The 19,635-nt window shown below is 41.6% G+C and overlaps 1 protein-coding gene and 1 long non-coding RNA gene across 4 annotated transcripts in view; both read left to right on the top strand.

Moving 5' to 3' along the window:
* Nucleotides 1–12,552, top strand: part of plcl1 (phospholipase C like 1) — a 36,123-nt gene extending 23,571 nt beyond the window's left edge. The window contains exons 2-12 of the mRNA XM_088383379.1: nucleotides 333–407; nucleotides 1,043–1,330; nucleotides 1,393–1,671; nucleotides 2,670–3,061; nucleotides 3,186–4,293; nucleotides 4,617–4,793; nucleotides 5,938–6,300; nucleotides 6,835–7,038; nucleotides 8,588–8,663; nucleotides 8,815–8,924; nucleotides 9,062–12,552. Of these exons, the coding sequence (XP_088239505.1) occupies nucleotides 333–407; nucleotides 1,043–1,330; nucleotides 1,393–1,671; nucleotides 2,670–3,061; nucleotides 3,186–4,293; nucleotides 4,617–4,793; nucleotides 5,938–6,300; nucleotides 6,835–7,038; nucleotides 8,588–8,663; nucleotides 8,815–8,924; nucleotides 9,062–9,262 (3,273 nt within the window). The 3' untranslated portion in view covers nucleotides 9,263–12,552. The remainder of the gene's footprint in view (nucleotides 1–332; nucleotides 408–1,042; nucleotides 1,331–1,392; nucleotides 1,672–2,669; nucleotides 3,062–3,185; nucleotides 4,294–4,616; nucleotides 4,794–5,937; nucleotides 6,301–6,834; nucleotides 7,039–8,587; nucleotides 8,664–8,814; nucleotides 8,925–9,061) is intronic.
* Nucleotides 12,553–12,784: 232 nt separating this feature from the next.
* LOC148394123 (uncharacterized) overlaps nucleotides 12,785–19,635 on the top strand; it is a 58,405-nt gene continuing 51,554 nt past the window's right edge. For 2 of the 3 annotated variants that reach the window (XR_015859856.1, XR_015859858.1), the window contains exon 1: nucleotides 12,883–13,127. This is a non-coding gene — a long non-coding RNA (uncharacterized LOC148394123). The other variant, XR_015859857.1, reaches the window with a different exon arrangement.

Raw genomic sequence — 19,635 nt, 5'->3', positions numbered from 1 at the left:
AACGTAAAAAAAAATAGATTTACTGTATTTTTATATTATATTATGTTATGTTATGTTATGTTATGTTATGTTATGTTATGTTATGTTATGTTATGTTATGTTATGTTATGTTATGTTATGTTATGATATGTTATGTTATGTTATATTATATTATTGTGTATTATTATATATTATTTTATATTACTATAGTATATTAGTTCTTTTCTCCCAATACCCCTTGTGGAAACAAAAATAACATGTCAAACCAAACTGAAACTGCCTGATGTAAAATGTATTTTTGTTCTCATTACATACACACACATTTTGACCATAAAGGTTTTTTGCTTTCCCAGGATCCTTCGGTACAAAAGGTGGGCGGAGGTAGAAAGAAGACTGTGTCATTCAGCAGCATTCCCTCAGAGAAGAAGGTATAGCACCTCTCATAACAAGCGAAAATACCAATACTACTTTAATCATGAAACCCTTGACGTTGAACAGGAATGTGGAATTTTAAATTGAATTGACATTTTCACTTGACCTCTTTGGGAGTAACAGCCTACACTGAAAGTATTTATTTAACCCACAGGAATGCAAAAGCTTTTATTTGGCATATACATCATAACATGAGAAAATTCATGGATGTGCGTTTCTCAGAAAACATGGTACAGGAGTGGGAGTCTAAAACTGAATTTATGCAAAGCCAGCTTAAAACAATCTTTGCTTTAAATCAAGCCTTGCTCCTGCAGTGTGCTATGAATAAATATAATGCACTCAGCTCATGATCCACTCGGTTGTTAAATGGACACCAAACACTGAGCACTCACGGACCAATTTGTTTTAGAACATTTTTACTCTTGAATAACTTAACGACCTTCATACAAAAATATTCAGTTTAAAAGTTCGTACGAATCAACAATTCTTTGTAGAAAATTACCTTTAAATGGAGAGCAGACGGAAACGTTGACCGTCATGTACTGTCGCTACGTCAAAATACAAAATGCCTGCCTTTCAGATCTTGCAGACTAATATGCAAAAACCCCCCCTCCAAAATTTCCCTGCCCAGGTCAACAGCGCGGCCGACTGCCTGGCCTTCATGCAGGGCGGATGTGAGCTGAAGAAGGTGCGCCCCAACTCGCGGATCTACTGCCGCTTCTACACGCTGGAGGCCGACCTGAGTTGCTTACGCTGGGAGCCGTCCAAGAAGGACGGGGACCGGGCCCGCCTGGATGTCTCCAGCATCCGGGAGGTTCGGACCGGGAAGAGCACTGAGACCTTCCTGCATAACGGACTTCTTTCTGAACAACTGGCTGAGGAGGCCGCGTTCTCTGTCATACATGGCGAGGACTACCAGGTAAGACCATGTTATGAAAGTTTTCTATTGTTGTTTTTTTCTAAACAATTTAATCCCTACAGTCTCTAGATTTGGTGGCACTCTCAGCGGATGTAGCCAATATCTGGGTGACGGGGCTCCGTTACCTTTTAGCTCACCCCACAGTCGTCGGTGGGGGACTCGGAGGAGGGAGCGGTCTGGGAGAAGGAGGAACAATGGAAGGCAGTCTGGGCAGCAAAATGAGGAGCGATTGGCTGGCGACCGAGTTTGCTCGAGTGGACGAAGATGGTTACGGCATCGTGTCTGAGGACGTGGCGGTCACGACGATTGTTAAACTTTGTCCTGGCATCAAGGAAGCCAAGGTATGAATGAAGCTGTGTAATTGTCATTTGAATGAATTGATTCATATAATTTTGGTTCATGCACAACAAATCAAAATCACAATATACGGTCAACCAATGTTCATCACAAGGTTACCTTCCAATAGGTTAAATTCCGTGACATGTAGATATATCGGAAACTTTCAACTCTAAATTTGGACTTTCCTGTATAGTGTAAAACTCTGTTTATAAAACAGTCACTTAAATTCTGCGGTATGACTTAATGTAAGTGCTTTATTTTCCACAGATGCCATGAGCGTATTTCTACGCTGGATGCTTTTAAGAAGCCACCTTTGTTCTTTTAGCAGAAAATATGATTTCATTATTATTTAGATTATATTATTAGACACTTAGACGGTGATAGAATGTGTCGCAAGTAATTATATTGTCTTCTTTGTGTCACTTTTGCTGCTCTCTGTGAATGCGATTACACAATTCACTTCAGTAAAATTAAACAAGGTCAATAAGCCTGCTAAGTTTGCAAATGTTATGTAATATCCTCAAGGAGATGACCATCTTTCTGCATTTGATTGAGGGTAGATGCTAATCTGATTTTTATAGTGAAGAGGAATTTGCCTTGGTGAGAAAAAAAATGATTTTCCAGCAGTCTTTGCTTCATTTATTGGTTTTCATTATTGGCAGTGACTCTGGCTGCTTCATCCATGTGTCCTCTGCTGTCAAATTACCCCCCCCCCCCCCCCCCCCCGCTCTCCAAGGACCACGTAACGAAAAAGAATGTTAAAAAGAAAAGGAACAAGATTAAAGAGTGAGGAAGAGTAGGACAAAGGATGAGTAATAGGGACGACATTATTACGCCACCGCCATGTACAGTATCTGGGTCATTTCCTTTGCGAAACAAAATAACTAACGTTTAATCAGATCGACTAACTTCATGAAATGGATGAATAAAGAGTTTTGGAAAGTTTAACTTTCATCTCTCACTGATAGGACTGTGCTCAGCATTCCATTTTTCCTCACAGGTCCGTCTTCGCTTCAAGGAGATCCAGCGCAGCAAGGAGAAGCTGACCTCCCACGTGACACGCGAGGAGTTCCAAGAGGCCTTCTGCGAGCTGTGCACCCGACCGGATGTCTACTTCCTGATGGTGCAGCTGGCCAAGGACCGCGAGTGTCTGGACCCTCAGGACCTACGCCTCTTCCTGGAGACGGAGCAAGGCCTGTCCTTGGCCACCACCGAGGGCTGCTTGGAGCTGCTGAGGCGCTATGAGCCCTCAGCACAGGGCAAGGAGAGGGGGCTGCTGGGGCTGGACGGCTTCGCCCGCTATCTGCAATCTCCTGAGTGCCAGCTGCTGGATCCTGAGCATGAGGGGGTGTGCCAGGACATGAACCTGCCCCTGTCACATTACTACATTAGGTACAGAATGCATCACAGATGTTAAGTAACATTTGAAGATTCTTAATGCATACGAGGTATTCACAAGTTTCTTCAGCAGATCTTGACCAGTGATATTCACTAATTCTGCCGATTATTTCTTCAGCACCTCATACCGGTCCTACCTTCTGGATGATCAGGTCCATGGCAGAGCAGACCTCGGCGGCCTGATCAAAGCCCTTCAGTCTGGCTGCCGTTGCCTGGAGCTCGGAGTAACTGACGGCCCAGAGGGAGAACCTCTACTTGGGGTTGACTACGGTCCAGACATCTCTTGCCACCATCATCAGCAGCACCACCACCACGCACCCGTCACCATCCGATCCGCTTTGGAAGTGGTCAACAAGTACGCCTTCCTGACCTCGCGGTACCCGCTCTTGGTGTACCTGTGCCAACGCTGCTCGCGTGCCCAGCAGCGTACCATGGCTCAGCACCTGAAGAAAGTACTTGGCTCTCGGCTTTACACTCCGGAGTCCCTACCAGTCAGCCTGGGGGGTCGAGCCACCACCTTACCCTCCCCTGAGCAACTAAAGGGACGTATCTTGATAGTGGGCAAGAAGCTCCCTCCGGATCATGAAGGATCTGATGGGGAAGTGTCTGAGGAGGAAGAAGAGATTGGAGGAGGGGGTCCTCTGGCTGGCCGGCGGATGACCATCCCGGGTGAGGAAGATCTGGGTGTGGTCTTGGTGGTACCTCCGCCCTCTCAGCCTAGGAAGCTCCGCCTAAACAAAGAACTCTCGGACTTGGTGGCCATCGCTCGGACAGATAGCCGCCACTTTTACGCCCAACGGGCCGTTCGCAAGCAGCACTCGCCGCCCAGCAGTCCCGGCTCTCCCGGCACTCCCTTAGTGAACGAGACACCCTACTGGACGCTATGCTCCCTGGGCGAGGGGGAGGCCGGGAGGCTAACTACAGAGACTCCGGAAGACCTCGTCATGTTCACCAAGCGCACTCTAACGAGGGTGCGGCCCAGCTCGGTGCGCCTGGACTCCAGTAACCCCAACCCGCAGGGGTACTGGAAAGGGGGCGTTCAGCTGGTGGCCTTAAACCAACAGACCCCCGGTGCCATGCTGGACCTTCACAGGGGCCGCTTCTCTCAAAATGGAGGCTGCGGTTACGTCCTCCGACCTGCTGTCATGAGGGATGAAGTGTCGTATTTCAGCGCCCATACACATGGCTGCGTGCCTGGTGTACCACCACAAACTCTTCGCATTAAGGTTTCTTTGCATTATATTTTAAAAATAACTTAAGATCATAAATACTTTGCTTTGATGCTGTGCAGAAAACATTTTTATAACATGACTGCACTTTATTCCTTCAGTCCTGAGTAGGTGCTGCTGTTTTGGTTAGTAACAGACTGCAAATGGGTTCAGCAGTTTTTTTTTTTATTGGATGGAAGGTGTTTATTTGTCTGAAATGGAATATATTGACTTTTTTGATCACAGCGTTTATTTGATGGTCAGCCACTATTTTAGGGCATATGGTATTTTCTGATGCATCATTTCCCTGGTTCTCCCTAATATTATGTTCTGCCACACAGGTTATTAGTGCACACAACCTACCTAAACCTCAGGGATCAGGTGCCAAGGGAGAGGTCATTGAACCTTATGTGGTCCTGGAACTACACGGTGTACCTGCTGACTGTGCGGAACAGCGCACACGCACCGCTCTACAGAACCAGGATGACCCCCTCTTTGATGAGACCTTTGAATTCCAAGTAAGTTTTTGTGATACTTGCAATAAAATCTGCTGCTCTGTATCTGAATATATTTTACAGATATACTAATAAAAAGCAGGAACAAGGGCTTATTAAAAGCTCTCACAGCGAGTGATGGTTGCCAACAGAATTTAATATAATAGTTATGTTTCAAGCCCAGATCATTTATATGGCGTCTAAAGATTTTTAGAACTGTGGAATTATTTGGAATATCAGAACCAGAATAACAATTGGCGAAATCCTCTTCAGCCATCCCAAAATCTCTTTAGAAGGCTTCTATACAATATATTATTATTTATAAATAGTTTTACCCTTCCCTCACATACACTTTAAACGTATAAAAACACACTCTTTAATTTTTTCCTTAGTATAGTATGATATAGTATCACATCAATTTGAAGAGAACATTTTCTCGCTTGCACAGTTCTCCAAATAAAAGGCACTTGCTCCAGGCTGCATATTTGTCAAACTGACAAATAAAATAATTAAGCCTTGTATTACATCACCAAATGTTGACCTAATCTATATTTCAATTACCAGAAGTCTGCCAGCTATATGCTAACATAATGTGAAATGCCAGCAACACTCTAATGGAAATTAGCATTACATATACTAATATACTGTATTAGCTGTAGATACAATAACAATGTAAAGTTAAAATAACGACGTGTTTGTGAGCACGATTTAGCCTCCTAATTGAGGATTGCTTACTTTTCTTTATCCACGCAAAGCAAAAACGGAGTCACGCTGATACTTGCGACTTTTCTGCAGCTTCTCCTGCCTTATTAGTGTGAAAGTTTCCTTGGAAATGTGTGAAATTTGATATTGCAAGCCCTCATGTTGCGCGGGACGTGCTTTTTATTGTAGAGTGGAATTAAACTAGATGCAAATGACACCTCATAACAGGGACCTCTCATTTGTCAGGGACCTCTTTAAGGTTCAGTGATTATTTTAGATTAACATAATTCCCTTGGAAGCTATTGTACGTATGTCCATCAGGGAACTGTTTCAGGTCCCATTATTTTTCATTGTATTTTCTTTACTTTTCATTTCCTGTAGGTCAAAGATTTCAAACTGTTCAACCACTGGCATTTAAATTATGTTTGCTGATTGGTTTCATCTTCCCTTTCCTCTCCATCTCCAGGTGAACATGCCTGAGCTAGCCCTTCTTCGTTTCATTGTGCTGGACGACGACTACATTGGAGACGACTTCATCGGCCAGTTCAGCGTGGCGTTCGAGTGCCTTCAGTCCGGCTACCGCAACGTGCCCTTGCTGGACCTAATGGGGGAGCCCTTACCCCACGCCAGCCTATTTCTTCATGTGGCCGTCACCAACCGGCGAGGGGGCGGCAAAGCCCACCGCAGGGGCTTGTCAGTGAGGCGGGTGGGCCGGCGCGGGCGCGAGTATGTCACGTTGAGGAACACGGGTATCAAGGCGGTGGATGAGACTTTCAAACTGGCCGGCGTACCCCTCAAAGAGGTGATGGACCTGCGGGAAGAAGCTCAGGTAAAGCTCAATGATTTTGCCCTGACAAAGATTAAGTAGAGCTTCAAAAAAGTTTACACTGAGTAATTTTTGGTTAAATTATTATTATTATTATTATTCATTTCAGCTCATCAGATGTGGGTTCTGTGGAGGAAAGGAAATTTGGTTCTGGGATAAAATTATGTGTGAAAGTGCTTTCTTAAAATACAAAAGATTACATAATGATGAAAAAGTCAGCGGTGAAAAAAATCCTGAAAAAACAGAGCGGAGGAGGATTATTAAGCATTTTTTAATAGCAGCAGCATTGGAAACTTCCACCTTAGCGCCACTCAACCCACCTGTTTTAGCACGGATACACACATGCACACACACACACACGCGCACACCGCAGGCTCATCTGCAACAGTCCATCATTCATCACGCCTCCATTGCTGCAAATCACACACATGCTCACACTCGCGCTCAGGTGGCATTTGGTATTCATCTCATCTAGTTTAGCCTCAACTTTTTTTTTTTTTGTGATTTATATTATTCATCTTTTGCTGTTGCTTTCAGGGCACCATCGCCAATTTCAAAGAGCAGTGTGGGCTCCCCACGGTGGCCAAACTCAAGCAGTGCATCCAGAGCCTGGCCACCAGGCTGCAGAGCCCCGAGGGCACCATGGGGGCCACCATGGTGCTCAAGGAGGGCTATCCTTGTCTGGAGCCTCTTGTTAGTGTGTCTGAGCCCACCCGCAAGCTGCTGTCTGCATATGACACGGTCAGTACAAACGTGCAAGAATTCTACATTTTAAATGACTAAAATATTTCTGCAACTTTTTTCTTATCACACAGAAGAGCTCAGTTTTTCAGGGTGGCTCTTCTTTTCCTGACTTTTATTTCCACTAGTCATTCTGTTAAGCTCTTCAAAGACACTGATGATTTTTTTCACAACTACATTTTCTGTGTCCTAAAATGACTGTGCACATTAGGTAACACATTAGCAATGGCATCGATGCAAATGGGACATGACAGGTCTCCTTGCTGGTCCACTGTTATGATGCACCCTTTAAAATTGGTGATCCGTGGTTACCGTGGCAACGACAGGCAGGACATTCTCGAAACAACCCAGTGTAGCTTCAACGTGAAGTTCTTTTAATAGTTTGGGATTGGAATGTTAGCACGCTAGAACTCTCCAATGTGAATCGAGTTTCCCGTGTTGCTGTTCTGTATATAAGACTGACACGGAACGGTGGGATGAAGTAGAAAGTTTTTGACCTTCGAAGGTACGATCAGCCATAACAGAGGGCTGTTTATGTGGAGAATTGTTTTCCTCTTCTATTCGTGCTGTGGCGGGACCAAGGCCAGTCGGTAATCGCAAAAATCTGAGTAATTTATGACCCCCCCCCTCCCTAGACACACACACCAGCTTTCACAACCAGTTATAGCAAATTCAAACAGCCGCCATTGGCAAGATGATTTAATCTAATTACTTGTCATATTTGCTAATTTATGCAAAACACCATTGAGCTTCATTACAATGTGTGATTAAAATGAAAAAAAACAAAAAAACAATCAAGTGTTATTATTGGACCAAAAAAGTGCAACAGTACAGCACCTCCCCCAGGGCAAACATGTTATAATGGTAAAACGTCAGATCGCAGTGCACACACACACACACACACACACACACACGCTGTTGTGTCATTGCCTATGCAGAGAGAGACGCTTGATGACACGCGTGAAGCAGTCACCCACGCGCCTTGTCAAGCTCACGCATCCCAGGCGTCCAGCTGCTCCCTCTCCATCTCAGGATTCCTCCCTCCCTCCCTCCCACCTGTGTCACCACTTAGCTTTTACACATTGTCATACATGGTCGCTTAATATTTCTCCCATTGGTGTAGATCAGTGAGGTCCAAACAGAAAAGTAGAAGGATGCAAGGCCACTTTAAAAATCTTCTACACGCTGTCAAGCAAACAATTATATATATATGTTTTTAATTTCTAGTAAATTTTATAAACGACTAAATAACTGCTTTCTATGAAAGGTCAAAAGTCAAACAGTTAGTTTTGGGGTGGCCACTGACCCTTTGTCCCACTTGACTAGATACACCCCTGCACTGAAAAAAGCCAAATCCCATCTACATATACGAAACCAAAAAAGAGCAAATGGAAGTAAGCTTACCATAAAAAAAAGATTTACTAGAATATCAATCAAAAAGCTTCAACTGGATTATTTTTTTTCCCGCATGCTTGCATCGTGAATGTCAAAGCTCACATTTTTTATGACTGTCCCAATACTTCAACGCAATATATTTTTGGGGTTTCAGATGATTGCAGCCCAGAAACAGCTAATTGAAAACGCCGATGGTGTCCAGGAGAGGATTGCGCAGGTGCAGAAAGAAGGTAAATGATAATCATTTTTATTTCTGATAAATACTGGGAGCTATTCATTTCACGTGTTTATTCGTGTGTTCATAATTTGAAGTACAACTGCAGTAATTTTGAATCACTTAAGTCACTAATTAGAAAACCAAATTATATGTGTATTTTGCAGGCATGGAATTCCACGAAGATCTTTCTCGGTGGGCAGAGAAAGAAGGATTGAAAGGATGTAAGATCAGCAAAGCTGTCGAAAGTTTCACGTGGAACGTCACTGTGCTCAAGGTACAGCATAAACACATACAGAGGACAAATATTGAAAATCTATTTTTGCTCTAATTATTTCAGATATTGGATGGATGAGTGCTTCAAATGATAATTATGATTATAGAAGGCATTGATGCCCTCTTATGTTGCTGCAGGGTCAGAGCGACCTACTCCGTGGAGCTAAGATGGATTCCCTGGATGCCCTAAGGCAGGTAGCACTGGCCTGCGAGGCATCCGGACTCACCTCGCCTTCGTCCAACTCCACCTCCTCCACATTCTCCGCGGCCGAGCTGCACTACACCACTCATAACTTTAGCAGGCGCCGAAGCAGTACGCACAGCAACGGGCGCGTCTGATGTCATTTGTTGTCGAGTGGGACGTGTCCTTTTATCTGGTGCAGTACGAGTCCACTCTGTGGGAGTCTTACGGTGGTTGGAACGAGAAGGCCTTTCCTGAATGATGCAAAATGATTGCTTTATTTTCTGAGAGAACACGAAGGCTCCGTCTAATTCAAGCGCAATTTTCTCTTTACACAGAACATTGGGAACTCCTGAGTAAATAGCGCTAAGTAGGCAGCATCCAAAGCTGACGTGTGGAATATGATGAAGGTGCTCAAGCCACATGCGACGTAGCTTTAGAACAGTAGTACATTTTATTTAAGAAAAAAAAACCTAATCGTGCGCTGCTGCTATTATTTATTTGTCTAAGTTCACCCTAAAACCCCCCAAAAAGTTATTTATCTTTTTTAAAGCTAATAAGAAGAAAATATATTCAAAAGACGTTAATCAAATTTTATTCTGATTTAAAATAAAGATTCACATTGAATTAATACATTGATTTTAAAAAGAATTGAACTTGTCACACAAGAGGGGAAGATGTAGAATTTTTAAGTATTTCAATTATTGTGGTAAAATGAAACCAAATGGATTTTAATTCATTTATTTATTAAATTATAAATCATCCTGACAAGTGTTTTTGGATTGAACAACAATTTGAGCTTTTCCTGCTGTTTTAGCATTTGGAACCCATCCAAACTACAAAAAAAAAAAGGAACCCAGCTATCAATTTGTTATATATGATACGAAAACTTATGAAGCTTAGTCTAATTGGATTTTCTGGTTTCATATGCTGGATATTCCTAGACTTTAATTTCATGGTAAATTTGAGGCGCTTTCTCCTCTCCTGCAATAATTCAATAACATCGTGTCAGAAATGATGATTTCACAGATGTTACATAAATGAAATATACACAGTCACTGAAGTAAGTAGGTTAATCCGGTAGCCTTTGGTTCTCGTCAGGTTGTAACGCGAGGATGGGTAATTGGAGAGGTTGTTTGTCGGAAAGACGTATAGTACATGTGTGGATCACATGACCTCAATTCCCGCGACAGGGTGTAAATCAGTACGACACTGTATGTAATGGATCATGGATGTAGCAATAACATTAGAGACGTCCGTTAAATAAAGATAGATCAGGGTAGTGGTGTGTCTTTCTAATCAAACTCGTTGACTCTTTGAATGTGTAAAAAACATCAACTTGATGATGGTTATTAACTTTGGCCTTTTCAGTGTAAGATTGTTTTGTTTGTAATATTATGGCGTCTTAACCCAACTTTCTTGAGTCTTGTTATCTGTGTATTTTAATCCGACAGTTGGTTCACTGGGACGGAATCCAGAGTTGAACGCAAACATTTCAGAACTGTTAGGGAAATGTCTAAATCACATGACCACCATATTTGTCGAAGTAATACATACTTTTTCGATTCATTAATTGAAATAATAATAATTGAAACAAAGTAAAATGGCGAGCCTATCGTGTGAAAACAAGAACGCTTTAGTTGTGGTTTCAGATATCTAACATCCTAAAAAGTGTTTTTCATATCTGGTGATCTTCTTACGTCGTGGACGAGCTTGACATGAATGTTTCATCCGCTCCCGTAAAACAAACCACAGTATTATCTTCCAGGGTCGCTTCACAAGGCCACTGACATATGGAGACGGTCATACGGGCAAAATGAACCTTTTCGGCATTAGGTTTTAGTAATTAGGTCTGACCTGGTTTAGATTAAGGTCAGTATAGAGTCAGAAACTAGTGAACGGAAAGTGCAAATCAAATGAAATTATAATAATGATGGTTGTGTTTACATTCAAAAGCATTTTAGTTTCCTTTGCATTGTTTGGATCTCTCATAAGCTAGGGGGATCTTTCTGACTCCCGAGCAGTCTTAAAAGCAGTATAAGCATCTTATTTCTCAACTCTGATGTCATCACACATCATTAGTGGGAACATTTGAGATGCGGTTTCAACCAGCGTGCAAGCTCTGAGGACGTTTCTGTCTCTGGGTAACAACAAGAAATATGTATTTGCATCCGCCCTTCATGATTTACATCAATAAATTAGGAAGTTGGGGAAAACTGATTCAATTTAGAAAGCAGTTTTGATAATTATAGCAAAGCCCTGCTTTTGTCTAAATGAAGCACTGATGGTAATATTTCTATTGCTTTGAATTGAGCACCAAAAAGCCAATAGGTGAGTTTTTCTGCAAATGAGACCTCAAAGGAAATCCACAAAATGCCAAACTGCGAATATGCAGGAGTTCAATATAATGAGTTTTACCTTTTAACTTCTCAAACGTAACATATTCCCTTCACATATATTCAGATGCCCCAATTATGTGTGTTTTTGTTTTCTTACATTGGCTTATACAAACAACACTCCTGCCTTATATAAAGTCAATTACGTCAGGCTTAGGTCTCTGTAGGTTGACACAAACCCCAAATCTAATCAAGTTGGGATGTTAGGTAAAACGTAAATAAAAACAGAATACAATGATTTCAAAGCTCTCGGGCAGTCAGTGTTGCTTTTTTGGCCTTGACGCTTACATGCAGTGATTTCTGGATCCTCAGAATGGCCCGTAGATTCCGAAATTCCTTCCATCAGTTTGAACAATAGATCTTGCATATTCTATTGAAAAGTTTTTGCATTTTACAAAGCATCCTAGATTGAAAAAGGATGCACGTCCTGTCAATGTTTACATTATTAAGGGTGTTTTCCAACCTCTGCTAGTTTTCTGTACTTGACTCTATAAATAAGTTTCCAGTATTTAAAGCGAGAGTGTTTACTTCTGGGCACTTAAGGGGCAGGCCAATAGTCACTGCCAGCTTCACCTCGATTGCTGCCTCGATATCCTGCACAATTTTTCAGAGAACCCCTCAAGTTCTGAACTAATTTGGGATTTTCCAGAACACAGTTTTGAACAGGGCCGTTGCGTTCAGGTGTCCGTATTTGCCCATGTGTCTTAAACCTTCAGAAACCTCTCTGTGCTCACTTCTGTGTGGTTGAATAGCGCTTCACGTCTTGGCAACGTTTGTGTTTTTACGCATACGTAAATAGTACCGTACATAAATTGTACTCGTGCCCGTCATTGTGTTGTGAACCGGTTTGGAAAAGTTTTACAGTACCATCAATACGGCATCCCCATTGACCATGATGGCTTTGACATTTGACCCTATATTGGTTCCTCAACTGTTCTCACATTCACTGTATGTTGTTTGTGTAAGATAGAATGAAGACCAAAAGAGATACAAAATATTTATTGTTGTGTATTTTAAAAGCTATAAATAAAAAAATATGACTAATAACTAAATGGACATTGCTTTTATTTTAAAAAAGCTACTTTGTTTTCTACTTGAATGTAACACACATACATGTATGTATTCCAGGCTTAATAAAGAGATCTTTTTATGATCAAATCATTTGTTTGATTATTTTGTGCCTTACTTCCACACTTCCTTCCACCTCATACCTGATTGTTTTCTTTTTACCTGTTTACCTTACAATTCCAATACTTTTTCTTTGTCATTGACTTGAAAAGCACAAACAAACTGCACACTTGAACACATCTACAAGATGCGTGTCCTGACAGCTCAATTCCTCCAGGTGCTCTTTATTTGAGGAAGTAGACAGCAGGTGAATGGAAAAGCACTGATCCATTGTCACAATGTGCAACAAAGCAGAACTAAAATATCTTATGTTTGTTTCCAATAGCTGTTTTATTGTCATTATTTTAAGGACTATCGGATGAGATGTACCAATGCATTCGCTGGCAAGCTTCCTAATTTCATAGGGAAGTCATTCTTCAAAAACTCGGGCAGACGCATATTTGGACAAACAACTTTTACGCACGTCGTCCACGCGAATGCAGCCACGAATGCAAAACAGGTAAGCTTGCAAACTTTGGATTTTTATTTACTTGTTCTAATCTAATACGACAACTTTCAAAACTGTCAATTTGTTTTAGAAATTTGTATTTGCATAAATAAATGAACAGATTTTTTTATACTTCATTTCATGCTCATTACTGAAATATTTAATCTGACAATATCCCGATAAATTTAACCCCAAAAATAATGGTAATCCTCAATAATACGCAAACTTTAGTGGTCGATGATGGATCTGACTTCCACCCTTAATTTTAAGAGGTATTTCCTCAGTTATGCAGCAGGGGGAGACAAACATCAACAAGTGAGTTTCTGTTATGGCTCAAATTTAACATCAATATTTGACTATAAGATCATAAAATCGCTGCATGAAATGTAGCAGTGGGCATTGAGTAACGACTGTATTTTATCATATAATTTATTTGTCTGTTATTTTTTCTGGGGAACCAGTTAGCAGTCTGCCTCACAGTTATGAAGATTGGGGGTAAATTTGTTGCATCCTCTGAGTAAAACATACTTTTTTGCTTAACTGAAAACTTTAAATGGTCTTCAAGTGTGAATGGTTGTTTTTCTCTATTTTTCCCTGCAATTGGTTGCTGTTTGCGATTGGCTGCACCTAGTCCAGCGTGTAACCCCAAAATCACACCCAATGTCCCCTGACAATGCTCACCTATGACCTTTCAGCAACAAGTATAATTGAAAACCCAATCATTTGTTCTGTTGTGTGGATTCATGTGCATTTGGAAGTTGACTTTTTGCATGAATGTTCCAACTTTAATATGATCTGTTTTGAATTATATCGAGCACGTGTCAGTAATGTATGTGAACACTTAACTTACAGTATATAGTGCAGTCAGCATACTGATAAGTGGCAGCTTCCCCAGCACATATGTGTTAATGGACTCATGTATTGTACTGAGGTTGATGGGCGGCGAGATCCCCCCAGGAGGTGTTGGGCAGCAGATGGGAGGTGATGGAACTGTGTGGTTCGCGTGGGTGCTGACATGACAGCCTGTCGGGCCCTAATGCAGGCAAACATCTGGAGGTTGCCGGGCCCCGTTGCCTTTTGGCCCTGCGGCAGGGTTCGCTAGCCCGGGGCCAAACGCCACCACGAGTGGGGTACACTCACAGTTGAACTCGGCCCCCTGAGAAATGATGTGCTAGCTCTAATCACTTCAGTGTAACTTTCGCTGAACTTGTGTTGCAATATGACTGACTGGTGGGAGCAAAGAAATCATTAGTTTGCTGGTTGTGCTTGTATAGCAAAACATAACTCCACATTTTGATTTGAATCAATAGAAAGTTTGTCTGCTTTTATTGTTCTCAGTAGAGGTAATAATGATAATGATTGTAATTTAGAAATATTACATCACACAAGATGTTAAAAATGATATTATAATATTTTAAATGTGCATATCTTCTTTATCTTCTGCTGTTTAGTTAAATCTACAAAGTGTTTATTCTAAAAAAAGTGGTCCACAATGATACATGTTAGTGTGGTTCTTGCAAAATAAGTTAGAGTGAGGACTACTCTAACAATATATATTTCTGCTTGAACTTTTTTAGCACCCCGCTAATTGATACTTTTTCTGGCTGGAATTTCGGCTGTTTTTAAGTCAGGCCGCTAGCATGGTTCATGCTGCTATATTATTATTTATTATTTATTATTATGGCTTATATTACCATCATATATTGATGCGACCAACACAACACTATCCTGAAATAGTGTAATCTTAATATACGAAATACATTTTTAATCAAATACGCTGCCATTGATTAAAATTGTATAACATGGAGATGTTTGACTGGCTGACCTCTCTCACTTCCGATTAAAGATAACTGCTTGCAGTTCAGTTGAGCGAGTTGTAGTCATAACTGAAGTGGTGAAGTTTTGCACCACTTCATAGAAGCAGGTTCTTCCTGGAAATGTCGGTTTAATTATCTGATGTCAAAGGTATTTGATTTAAGTTAGGCTGCACTGTAAATTGATTTGATGTCATTTTTGTTAAATGCCCATTTTAGTTCTAATGAAGTATGGGCCCTCTGGTTTGTTTCAATCTACCTGCTTGGGAAACATGCCCACACTCACATAGAGAAGTGTATGGCAGCTCTATTGGGGCTCTTCACATTGTCCAGACGGCCCAGTGTCAGGCAGCTAAATGAATGACTGTTTATATTAGCAGGCTGCTTTTAATGAATTAGAGCCGCCGCTCGCCTGTGTCACTCTCGCTTGGCTCAAGCACGCCAGACTCACTCCACTCCTCACTCTATTCAAGGTGCGACGGGCGGGGTGGGGGGGCTCGGGGTACTGATTGCGTCCGTCGGGACAAGGTGAGCCAGGCGGCCCGACGGCGCCCCGCCAAGGGCTCTCTGCTTATTTACAAAGGGCATCTGGCGAAAAAGGGCGCCTATAACCCCGCCGGCCGACTTGCCGTGTCGGTGTCTGCGATGGGCGAAGGCTTACCTATTTGTATACGTGTGCGGGGAGGGCGGGCAGGATTACGGAAGCAACGCTCACACAATTGAACAAATATGTATACAAGCTGAGGTTTGCCACCCAGCCGCACGTATACACTGGCGACAGGCCTCCGATGAGATCGCCTCTGGTTCTGCTCACTCTCGGCCACATATGTCAAACTCAAGGCCTCCAGGCTAAATCCTAAGATTTCTTTTTTTAAATACGCATTTATGCGGCTTTACAGAAAACAATAGCTGTAAACTATAAATCTAATGCATCTCGATTTGATATGCAACTCTTAGGCATGGATGAATGAGAATATCCATAATCACAATCTTAAGTAGGAAACAATAGATGGAGGCAAGGGATGGGAAAAGGTAGGCAAACAAGTTTGTACTCTTTTCTTGGGATCATGAAACTCACTTAGAGAAGTCACAAGTTTTACAATCAAGCAAAACTTCTCTTGCATTTGAGTGAACATGACCACGATTCTTTTTCTTCGTCTTCTCTTTATAGGCCAGCAATTATTTCCTGTGCTCATCTCTGCTCATTTTCTTTAGTTGCCACCCTCTCTTTTGCTCTGTTCAATTAGCCAGCATCCTGCAGCATGCGGTAGCTCCTCAAATTGCTTTTGTCCTTTTAAGCGCTGGCTGCGTGGCTGGCAAGTATGCACGTGGCCTGTATTCGCAGCGACGAACAGCGGGGTGGGTGGGTTAAGATTGCTGTAATCACGGAGGGCTACCTGTTCATTAAAAGGCCTGGCGGGGGGTTGGGGTGGTGCTATTTACAGCATTTAAGAACCAATTAAAGTGACACAAGCTATTAACACGCTCACCGTTTACTGGGAGCGGCAAATGTGAGACAAAATTCACATTTGAGCTTTTTTTTTTTAAAAATATTTTGGAAAGATGCATCTTCACAACTGAAAGTTTTGGACGTGGAGCAGACTAACTGTTGGTGAGAAAAACTGAAAAAAATAATTGGAACTTGTGAATGGCTGCAATTATCGTATAATGTGTCTGAAGATGGCGCGTGATTGCTCAGGTAGGGGGTCGGGACACGAAGACTTCGGCGAGGTAACGCATACACTCTCGTCAGTGTAATTGTCGGAACACGCCGCTATTCACAATAGGCTGTGATTTTGACGCGCATAAGATGACAAGATGCCTTCCTAAAAAGAACATACTGATAAGATTGTGAAGTGACTTGATTTGTTCATTCTTAACTTGTTTGAACGGACACTCACATCTCATCATCACATTAAATAACATTATAATTATGGACAAAACTTTTGCCAACTGACAACTTTCATTCTTTAGGACTTTTGCATGGCTTGTGCGTCTCTTAAAATGACCTTTTTATGAAAAATAGTGGGACCTAAAACATGTCTGTGAGGGACTCCTGTCAAAATTGTAATTGAGTTTTTTTTTCTTTGAACATTGCGGGTCAGTTTGTTCACTGTGAGCGCTTCAATCATCAGCTTTGACGTTCATCCCGGTATAAGGTTTGCAATGGATCCAGTTGTTGTTAAAGATCATTAGCACATACGGACCAATTTTCATCAAACGGGTAAATTTCTAGAAGTAAAAAAAAAAAACCCAACTAAAAATCAAACTTTCCCATCAAGGCATCATCCTGTCATCAGCTGGATGCCTCATTTAATACACATTTAAGAAAAGAGCAGGTGATTCACCGAGCATAGAAAACATGTGGCGCCATTGTGCGACACTCTTTTGTTAGTTATTTAAAACGGTGATAAGGAAAATGGAATTGAGACACTTTTAAAAAGACGGCTGTAATGGCAGTGAAATTACCTCTGGGTGAGGGCTGTCATTAAAACAGGACAGGCGCTGGCTTCTGGGATGCTGAATGGTTAATAGCACCGAGGCTCCACGTCGACTATGGGGTTGAAACAGCCCCGCTGAGCGGCCTTGTCTACTGTGGACTGGAAGTGTCTAATTAGACTTGGACAAAGTTGCAACTTTGATACATTCATTGAGGAAGATGATTTGACACTTCAAAGTGCACGCAATATGACTGTGTATGTTTTGTGTTTGATGCTGCTTGAGAGATTGTTATTGTTTTGGATAAGTTTCATTTTCGTCCAAATAATTTTAGGAAAGTACATCTACAAATTGGTCGAAAACTTTGGTTTAATTTGCTGTAACTGACTCCAGCATACACGACTTCTGCAAACTTTGGTTCAGCAAGTATCAAGGGTGAATTTTTGTGGGATTTTTTTTGTGGCAGTTTTATTACTTTAACATTTGTTTAGTTGTTCACATGCATTTTTCCCGTTGAATTGTTTCTTTAGCAAAACAACCCAAAGTTGTGTCAAATTGACCCAACTTTCTAGGTCAGTCCGATTTTTAACAGTTTTTAAGATTTTATGGGTGGTTTGTTTTGCACAAAACATTTTTTTTGTGTGCGAAACAACCCAAAAAGTTGTCGTTTTTTGTAAAGCAACCCAAAGTCAGGTCAAATTGACCCAACTCCCTGGGTTGGTCCAAATTTTAACCAATCAGTTTTTGGGGTGAAGTCTGCCGTTGAAGACAAAAATAATACGTCGAACTGTCAAGCTTTTGATTTGTTGCTGTCTTTAGAAACTGATATGACCGCATATATAAAGTATGTATATTTTTAAAAATCTGCAGCCAAGGGTGGACTCGTAAAAATGCTCCGAGGGGGAAGCTTGTTTCCAAGTTTGCCATTTTTTTGCTCATAACAGTCTCGACCGCAGCGCAGACCAAGATCAAAACAGAGCTAGACTGTTATTGTGCGTCCACAGGGGAAAGGAAAATGAAGACTGATGGCAAACAGACACAAAAGCGCTGTCTGCAAGTTTAGATTTAATACTAAATTTCATCACAGTTGACAGATCAGGGAGTAAAATAGCACGACAAAATCTCTTTAAATTTAAAATTTGACTTATACTCTGAGTTCCATACACACAAAAAGCATGGCCACAGACATTCAAGCTTAAATTGGGGAAGACCCCCTCCAGTGCAAACACTTGGCTCCATTTCTGTCTTTTATGCTTTTACCTCAAAATGGTCTCCTTTTGTTAAAGGACAACCTGACACTTAAAAGATCCACTTTATATAGCTATTGATTAATGACATGTTTTGTGTCACATAAAACAGGGGGAAATGATTGTTGCAGCAGTTTCTAAATTCTGAATCAACCCATCCGTGCATAAATAGTACATAGTGGAATCTTCCTTGACTTATGAGTTTTTTGTTATTGCTGTTCCTTTACCAAGTTCATGAATTAATCAACTTATCATTAATTAACTCGCTTATCAAATCAATCTCCGCTCCATTTTAAAAAACGTTTTTAAAGTCCCTGTAAAATGCTTTTTCAAAGGTAATGGAGAGATTTCCCAGCTGCACAGGTTGTGACTAAGCTCCTGAAAGCCATCAACACATTTTTGTAAATTAGCCTCCATGCCAAAGTTTTTGATCTGTGACTATGGAAGTGATTGCATCACCTGAATTATTTGGCTGGGTGACCCAATACTTTTGGCAATGCAGTTTAACAGCAAACAATATGCACTTGAACCCATTGTTGGCAACTGACCAGCAGGTTGATGCACCCGCTGACTCTCAGTGTGGAATGTTGGTTTTCAGTGGAGTGCAACTGCGCACGCACGCACACACATACACACTTGCATGCGCACAGACACGCACGTAAAGACGGTACGGATGCATATACAGGCGGACGAATAGACACCACCACCATGCTCACTCACCCATCTGTCTTAAGCACACATACACAGCGAGGAATCTGTGACCACTAATTGTGTCTGGCCTGTGCCGTCCCTCGCAGGCCGGGTCATGGGAGTGCTGCGGTGCAGGACAGGGTAGCCATTGTGGTAGCCTCAAACATAGCTTACGCTCAAGCCTGTTATTACCCTGAGAAACTATCATCGCTTCTTTCTTTCGTTCTTTTTTTTTTTTTCAAATATTACTCCACCCTCGCCGTGCCCAGTGTGTTTAATAAAGCTACGAAAAATTTCTCCAGTAGTTTCTCTCATGATAATCATTATTTT

This window comes from Syngnathus floridae, chromosome 8 (assembly GCF_059516105.1).
Source record: "Syngnathus floridae isolate MCC-2025c chromosome 8, RoL_Sflo_1.0, whole genome shotgun sequence".
NCBI classification, from domain to species: domain Eukaryota; kingdom Metazoa; phylum Chordata; class Actinopteri; order Syngnathiformes; family Syngnathidae; genus Syngnathus; species Syngnathus floridae.
This window is presented reverse-complemented; position numbering and strand designations above follow the sequence as displayed.